The sequence below is a fragment of the Salvelinus namaycush genome, chromosome 4 (assembly GCF_016432855.1).
Source record: "Salvelinus namaycush isolate Seneca chromosome 4, SaNama_1.0, whole genome shotgun sequence".
Lineage (NCBI taxonomy): Eukaryota > Metazoa > Chordata > Actinopteri > Salmoniformes > Salmonidae > Salvelinus > Salvelinus namaycush.
The window spans coordinates 37,835,993-37,844,861 of NC_052310.1; the positions used below are offsets into that span (position 1 = coordinate 37,835,993).

Consider the following 8,869-nt stretch of genomic DNA (forward strand, 5'->3'; position numbering starts at 1 on the left):
TAATAGCCTCAAGGTGAAACAGAACTGATGAGTAACTCACAGGCGTCAATGTTACCTTGGCCATAACGCTAAATGTTATTGCAATCCTATTACCATGCTGCCTTTCTAGATCCAAGAGCTGCTTTACCATGCCCTGAACAGTACTTCGATTGACTAGTAGCTAGCATGTCACTATGCAGTGTGGCAGGGGTAGAGGCTCAGGAAGCATGGGTGAGTAACACAATGAGCTTCATTTCATCTTTAAAATAAACACTTAGTATATCTGCAAACAAACTCGTTGTTTAACCTAAAATGAACTTGCAGTTCATTTTATTGCCTTGGCGTTTTGACATGAAGCATTATCCAGGCGAACTCATGCCAAATAAGATGAGGCAGTCAGCTTCTGCCTGGTACTGAGCCAACATCACACAATGCATCTATTTAGCAAAGGGTCTAGACATTAGTGTTAACCTAATAGAGTACAATTAAAAATAGAAGCTTTTGATCCCATTCAGTCCTTTTATTTTAAGGACAATAGGAATTAGAGCTGAATGTTACAAGGCATTGGCTGATGCTCATTTTCACTGCTCAGGGACCTTACATGGGCACATTAGTAAACAGCTTATGTCTTTTTCTTTGCAAAAGGAGAATCTTTCATTGACAAATTTAACTTACAAACTATTACAGCTGAGAAGACAATTTCAAATCTGGGTAAATTGTAAATTTTATTGGAAAACAAAAATATACAACTTGGAATGAATTAGTTGAAGCACGGCCAAAGGCCACAAAAGAAAAGTGAGTAAAACATTAAAAAGCATAGTAAGATTAAAACAAAGTTGTTTTCTGGTATAGAACAGCAGATACAAAAAGAGTTTGTACGAGTATCTAGAAGATACACCAGTCATTTTTTGCAGTAGTGCAATGCTGAGAGATTTCATATACTTTGTCCGTAGTCCATGCAGTGTTGACTCCTCTACACTGTTTCCATTCAGTGTTGCCAAGTGACAACCAGCTGACAGGTCTCCACCGTCACCACGCATCTGGAGCTGAGCAGATGTGACGGTTCTAAGCTCTGCCAATCCCTGGGGCTGCGACGGGCATTCCTTATTACAACCGTGCCGTCACTCCAAAACACGATGACAGCAAAAGAAATGGACATGGGGACTCAGAGCCTATGCAGTTTACATGCAGTTCCTTTGGACAGCAGGGAGGGCTATTAAGATTTTACAGATAAATTACAAAGAAAAAAAGGCAAGTTATTTATATAAGAAATATCTGTACAAGGCCTTCACTTCGCCGTCATCATTTGTACGAACTCTGCAAATGATAAAAAGCCAATGTTAGTTTGACACCATCCAAATACATAAAGAAAATCTAAATTAAGGAAAAGTTAAATAATATTTTGTACCAACCTTCGTAGTTGACCTGGCCATCACCATCAATGTCTGCTTCTCTAATCATCTCATCAACTTCTTCATCAGTCAGCTTCTCCCCAAGGTTTGTCATCACGTGGCGCAGCTCAGCAGCACTGATGTAACCGTTCCCATCCTAGAGCAGAGCACACGTCCGTTAGAGAGCACTTCCCCACACCCAAACACCTTGTCATGATGAATGCAGATGTGTGTTACCTTGTCAAAGACACGGAATGCTTCTCTGATCTCCTCCTCACTGTCTGTGTCCTTCATCTTCCTCGCCATCATGGTCAGGAACTCTGGGAAGTCTATCGTTCCATTACCTGGGAGGGAGAAGAAACATGTTTAGGACATCTCTTCAGTGACTGCACATGGCTAGTCTTAACAGGAAGTTGTGAAAGAGCTGGCTTCTCACCATCAGCGTCCACCTCGTTGATCATGTCCTGCAGCTCAGCCTCTGTGGGATTTTGGCCCAGAGAGCGCATGACAGTGCCCAGCTCTTTGGTGGTGATGGTGCCATCGCCATCCTTGTCAAAGAGCGAGAAAGCCTCTTTGAACTCTGCAGAGAGATAAACAGAAACTGAGGCCTTCCTCTTGAACTGCCAACAGAGGAAGTGACTCCTCAGATACAGGAAACCCAGAAAGGCTAGTCAAAAAAGGTGTCACAATGAAATAACTATTGCCTGTGAAATTCTCTAGCAATATACCCCACCCTAAACTCTAGCCTGCTATAAAATTGTGATTAAGACATCTGGGAACAAGTCAGAGCTCTAGAAAGAGTTTCCGACTTGGAACAGAATGAATGACAAGCAGTCCATCGTGATAGCCAGGGGTCTTGCTGTGCAAAGTCTGCAATTAGTCATGGCGTGCAGCAGCTTGTCAGCATAGTGAAAACCACAATTAGGCCTGCAGTTGAGGATCCTTCGGTATAAAGAGGAACTTCCTTTGTTGCAGGAGTACTGTAATAAATAGACCTGCCAGTGTCAGGAAACCCTCACAGGGGACAAACAAAAATAACCATGACAACGCATCAATTGCCTCCACTTTACCAAAGCCCTAACAGATGGGCACCAAAAAAAATACAAACCTACAACTAGTGAAGACGCCCTTTGAAAAAAAAGGGGAAAAGGTCTCCAGTCTGGAAAAACACTTTCAAATTCCCAGAGGACAGCGTCAGTATTGCAGTCTAACTAAAGTCCAGCCCAGAAAGACAATTCCCATAGAGAAGTCGCATTTCAATTCCTAATAAGACACTAGTCACCTTCATGCACAATACTCCCATTTCATTAAATAAAACGTCCCTGAGGCAGAGTCCCCCCACCCAAGATTCTCCAGAGCATGTTCACAAGATATTGGGGTCTGTCCAGTAAAACCAAATCTAGAAAAATGCCAGCCACGAAATGTCATATGCAGTAGACTACGTTGAAAACATGGGTCAGCCATCTAGGCCACAGTTTAGTTCTTTTTTAGCATCAAGTTTGAAATCCTCTGTACAAAACACTCAGGGGATACTGTCCCACAATTACAATATTCAAGCCACACACACTAGGTGCGATACATGTTGTCAGCAACCCGTCAGAAGTAGACTTTACACATGGAAAGCTTACACCACTGAAAGAGCGCAACAGTCAGCAGTGAAAAGGTAAATATAAATCTAAAAGATATGTATCCCAGTCCCCTGTTGATATACAAAACATGCTGGGAGTGGCATTAGTCAAGTTCTCCAGAAGCAAAGTGTCACTTCCTACATCATGATGCAAAACACATGGTGGCAAGTGACACTGCTTTTTGAAAATCTTAAATCTTGAAAACTTGACTGCTGACATGCAAAACATGTTGGGACTAACAGCAGACTAATGAAAGAAAATACAAAAAGATGTCAAGTCAACTTGTGTTAACTGACCAGTCCTGGAGGGGGAAAACCACGTGAACTTGCCAACTTCTCCATGAGTTAGTTGTTTTTTACTGTAGAAAAGGTTTTGCATACACTGGGTCATGTTACAGACTCAAGATTCCAATTGAACATAGTCTCACTTTGCTTGCCAGCCTTCCTGCCATGAACTAGATAGCAGAATTCCATCCAACAAGGAGAGGACACACCCAGGCCAAAGGCTGCAACCAGCAGTTGAGCAAGAGGTGGGACCAGATGATCACGTTAAGATTTGATCATTTATGACATGGAAATCATAAAAATGCATGTTGTGTTGCTTCCCATGAGGGAGTCCTTTAGACCCGAGGCTAGAAAGCCTGCCCATTCATTATCGTTTTATGACCAGCTTGTCCCGATGCAAGCCTTAAAAGGCAAAAACATAAATCCAATGCCGAGTAGGTGGGGGGGGATCCACAGTGGGCCACGTTCCAGGGTAGGGGACAGACGAGTGCAATGCGGTCTTACCGGCAATCTGCTCCTCTGTCAGCTGATCAGCCTGGGGGGGGGGGGGAATAGAGGTTATAATAATTATAACAGATGAGCCACCACTTAACATATGTCAAGTATCTAACCGACTAGTGGTGATGGCAACTGGCTTGCATTAACTTAAACATTAGCTCTCTGAATCCATCATCAACTGACCATCTACAGTAGAGTTAGCCAACGTTAACTACAGTAGCTAGTGAACCTACCCTAGCAGTTTTAGCTTTAACGTTAGCGAGTCAAATTAGCCAACACAAATACATAACGTCAGCTAACATTACACACACAGCAAGTACCGGAAGCAAATTTCAGGAAACTCGAGAATGCTCTTTAAACTAGAGATTACCAATGTGTTGGCTAGACACTAGCCAAGACAGAACAGTAACGTTAAGCCATGTAGCTAGCTGGCTAACGTGACCTATTCTAACATCAATTAGTTAGCAAGCTAGCTATTGAATGTTCCTAGCCAACCGCAAATTGGCGGTAATCTTAGCTCCCTAACTTCGGCTACGTACAGTAACGTCTTGCTTATTAACGTTAGTCAGCATCAGCTGCTTTCTATATAACGTTAACTAATGTAACAAGTTACCAACATTTTACAGTCACTAGCTAACTAAGTTATTATACTAAACTTCCTGCAAGACATGAAATAATGCTAAAGTATCCAACTCACGACGACGGCCAGCAAAATTTCTGCGCAAGCACGCAGGTTCGCCTATTCAGACAGCATGGCTGTCAAGCCCCAGTAACGTCAAGCAACTAACTACTTTTGTCGAGAAAAAAACTGAAGGACCACAACTGCTGAACCATATAGCGAGGGGGAAAAAATGAATTCGGTTCACTTACCATTGCGATATAGTAGCAGCAGGTTTATTACGACGCTTAGCAAGGAGATATAGACGCACCTTAATGTTGCAATCTCACGGAATGCACTAGCAGGCAGTTTGACTCGCCTTTAACCGTTGTACTTTAACTCCTCCCCCATTTGCGATCCCTCCGCCAACTTCCTTTCTCGTAATTTACTAAATTAGCACAAACACACATTTATTGAGATTAATTGTAAAATGAATTGTAAAATTACCTAAACTCTGTTAATATTTCACCGACATGAATTTATATGCCATATTTAAACATAAAAGTTGCTTTAGAAGATGGACTGGCCAGCTGCGCATGTATACTTTCTGCTAGTCAGTGATATGCCTTGCGCGGCACAAGACGTAGATGGATGAAATAGCGATCTCTGATTGGTGTGTTTGTACCTGCAATGCGTCACTCCCTTGGTCTTGCATTGCCGGTGCATTGTTGGCCACACATACATCGCATTTGCAATAAGCACATAATTGTACTTCTCTGTAGTGTAGGAATCATTTCGTAGATGGAAAATCATACATAGCAGATGGAAATTACATGCATTCCGTTTCAGAGAGCTGAAAGTATACATAGCACAGACTCCATGATCCACTTTTCCTGGTGGGGACAGTTTAGTAAAAAGGGAGTGCCAACTTCAACACATTGTCTTATATTTCTATGCTCTCTTCAATCTTCACGTTATTCCACACCAAGCTCTATTACTTAAAAAAAATATATATATTTTGGATGTTATTTTATGACAAGCTACAATGATGATCACGGAGTTGGGGGGGGGGGGGGGGGGGGTTAATGTCATGAGCAGGGCTAGCTCTAGCATTTTGTGGGCCCTAAGTGAGATTTGGTTGGCCCTCTACACATTTTGCCATGACTTATGCCATGATACAGTATCTGAGTGAGAGTGACTAACAAAATCAATGGGAGACCCGTAGTGGTCAGGACACCTGGGCACGTGCCCTGCGTGCCTAGTCGGTATTCGGCCATGATTATTGTTCGCTGACATGGCTTATTAAGTGACTGTCAGTGATTGACATAACAAGAGAAAAATTACTGATGCACAACTGATGCACAACCAAATTTCGAACTTGCACATTGTGTATTCTACTATTCTAACTCTCAACAGTAAGTTGAGACCCTGACTAGTAAATTGAGGCCCCCTAGCGATCTGGGTCCCTAAGCGACCGCTTATGTCACTTATGCAGCTTACTAGATTCTCAGGTCTAATTGAGTTGGTAGTGAGGATGGTAGTATCTGATAGCCTGATTTCTTATGTTTGGCTGCTCTCCTTTCTCCCACATGCCACCTGTCTCTGTCCCACTTGAGCCACAGGGCAAGGGGAGGATGGAAACTTAGGCTGAGGAGGATTTGAAGAACCAGTGAAGATGTAACAGCATCTCTATCTCTCTACCCCAAGTCACCTCGCTCTCTCTTTGACTGACGGTCAAAGGTCTAGTGAAATTTCCTCTTCCTGGAGAGAACATGAGATCATTTCCTCGTGAACATAAATGGAATGCTGCCTGTTCTTTCTAATATTGTTCTGTTAGACACTTTGTGTTGGTGACATACTGTAAATGAAAGCCGAAGCATCAGAAACTATGGTTTCACTCTATTCACTACATTCTGTTCTGTTCAGAGATTAATTGTGATCTTGTAAGCAGATCCAATGTCACCTCCCAGGTTTTTCTCTACCTAATATGGAACACACTGGAGTCTATTCAGTGAAATCTGTTTTTCTGCAACAGGATTTTACTCCCAGTGCAGATGATGTTAGTCTGAAGGAGATGGCACAAATGCCTAAATCTGTCACAGGGACCAGATAAACTGGGATCTGTGTGTGTGTGTGTTTCCGTGACAAAATGCACCATATATGAGGCGTGCCCCGTGTTATACAATGTTTATGTAAGAACCAACTTCGCATTGTAAATGTTTGTGTCTCTGTATTTAAATACACTTGGTGTGACTGAAAGGATTTTCTGAATCTGATAATGCATTGTTTCGTTTATAATCCTGCAATTATGTTATTGTAAACCAAATATGTTTGATATGTCATAAACGGCCACAATATGGGCACACCATTACATATCTATCTATTATGGTGCTTTCCATACATTTGCAGAATCAGCTGGATGGTTGATGACATGCCCCCTCATTCTCCCTGTGTCCCTGGGGACTTGGTTAGGGACAAATAAATAACCCTGGAGAAATTAGTTCATGGTCTATAAAACGTGAAAGCAATCTCTGTAATGTAAGTTGTGAGGGGTTTGTGGGGGGGATGTGTGTACACAGAATACAGAATATGTATCGGTTTATGTTTTGGTTTCATTACATTTACATGGACTAGTTTACTCATTTTGTGTGCACACGGATCCCTATGCGCTAGCCCAGTAATCTCCACATTTATGTCATGTCACCTCTCCTCTGCATGGTATGAATGTGTGGTACGAGAGTCAGACCTTATCTGCAACAGGCAACCCATCCCAGAACACACTCCTTCAGATAGCTGCTCTTGGTCTCACACCATAAGGCCAAGGGTCATGTGTAGCGGAGGCAGGGCCGTAGTCAGGGACTCTGGTACTGTGTCCTCCACTCCATCTTCATTAGCGTCGCTGTGACGTCACGCCTAGATACGAGTTGGTATTGTTCTTCTATACAAGCTACACAGTTTCACTGGCACAAGTGGCATGTGAGGAGTTCCAGAGGTCAAAGCAGGTGACACATATGAGAGGATGTTTACCTGTGTAACTAGAAGACGCTGTCATCATTCATGTATGAGGGCTTTGTAATGCACCTGTTGGCTCCATGCCAGGAGGGAGGGTCACCTTTCATGATGGGGAATAGTTGTAGTGTGTGTAGTATGGATGTGAATAGGTATTATAATTTGTGTGTGTGTGTGTGTGTGTGTGTATGAGTGTGCATGTGTATTTTTTGTGTGTGTTTGTTTGTTGTATGAATGTAAAATGCATGTATTTTTTATGACTGAAGGCAATTTGGCTGTGTCTAAGAGAGACATCTCATTGGAGAGTTCCTAATTGCAATTGGTGATCCTGCCAGAAGGTCTCCACTGGTCAAAGGTGATGTGGAGGAGAAGTATACTCCCAGTGAGTATGAATGGTTACTTCAGAGATGCAGCTCTTTATGGTTTTATGGATGTGTGATAACAGCATTATCCATGCTGTTCAACACAACAGGCTTATGGCAGAAACCAACCAACACAGGCCTAAATAGCTACATGTTACAGAGCAATGACTTGTTGTATTCACAATTACATAATCATGAGCCAAATATGATTAATGCCTTCAAATCTGATAAGAGGATTTACTATTGCTGGTATTCCCAAGCTATTTCAATCATGCTCTGATGAAATGGATATGAACATACAGTCCATGCTCAGTGTTGAATCCTTTGAATCCTTCTAATTCTGTCTACTCTGGACCTTTCTCGATCTGTGAGTGTCTTTGTAGCTCAAGTCATCTGCTGGCCTTTTTATTTGAGGTGATCAGAAGGACAACACCACTTAGAAACTGTCAAACTGAATTCCTGCTGTTGATCTTGGCGCTCAGCTCTCTCAATCTCTTGATCTCTCGTTCTCACTTTCTCCCCCCCCCCTCCCTCTCCCTCTTTCTGGCGTGGCTCCAGGTGTCTGCTGCAGTCTGAGTAGTATTCCTGTTCAAACACTGCAGCCTTCAGTTCAGTACCAGATTATACTGTGCAGGATAAAAGTAGGCTATCAAGGTACTTGTCATATTTTCATCTTCAACGCTTAATCCCTTTATTACAAATATGAGTTTTTCCTGGTATTTCTTTAATAGAACTTTGATGTTTCTTCGTTCAGGTGTCAGTAGTGTTGCTTGCCATGTAATATCTCAATTACTCTTTATAGCTCTTTCCTATAAATATTCTGAACAGGACTTCGACATTATCTGTGTTGGCTTCATCCAGAGGATGAAAACAAGAGGAACTGTGGCTGCGCAGAGGTTATGCTGGGGTAGTGTGGGGGGTGGTGGAAGGGGGATCCACATTCAGGAAGTAGGTTGGGGAGTGCAGTGGCAGGGCCCTGCCCTTGACCCTAGCGTCGCTGCCTCTGTGTGGGCCAGGCCGCTCTGCAGTGCTGGGACCTGTGGAACTCAGGTGATCTCATCTTGCAGGGGGCAACACACTGCACGCTGCAGCCACTTCCTAAGGAGCCAGGGCTGCAGTC

General features: G+C 42.9%; 1 protein-coding gene across 1 annotated transcript; it reads right to left on the minus strand.

Moving 5' to 3' along the window:
- Nucleotides 1-685: 685 nt before the first annotated feature.
- On the minus strand, nucleotides 686-4,771 carry LOC120046500 (calmodulin-1). The gene is made up of 6 exons (XM_038991786.1): nucleotides 4,651-4,771; nucleotides 3,787-3,817; nucleotides 1,807-1,950; nucleotides 1,608-1,714; nucleotides 1,392-1,527; nucleotides 686-1,296 (listed from the first exon to the last, which is right to left on the minus strand). The coding sequence occupies exons 1-6, from the start codon at nucleotides 4,651-4,653 to the stop codon at nucleotides 1,268-1,270; spliced, it is 450 nt and encodes a 149-aa protein (XP_038847714.1). The 5' UTR covers nucleotides 4,654-4,771; the 3' UTR covers nucleotides 686-1,267.
- Nucleotides 4,772-8,869: the final 4,098 nt, after the last annotated feature.

What these genes read in the sequence shown, in the direction of transcription:
- LOC120046500 (XM_038991786.1), bottom strand. An exon ending in CAACGAGGTGGACGCTGATG is followed by an intron (nt 1,715 to 1,806) that starts GTGAGAAGCCAG and finishes TCTCCCTCCCAG; the next exon opens with GTAATGGAACGATAGACTTC. An exon ending in CATTCCGTGTCTTTGACAAG is followed by an intron (nt 1,528 to 1,607) that starts GTAACACACATC and finishes GCTCTGCTCTAG; the next exon opens with GATGGGAACGGTTACATCAG.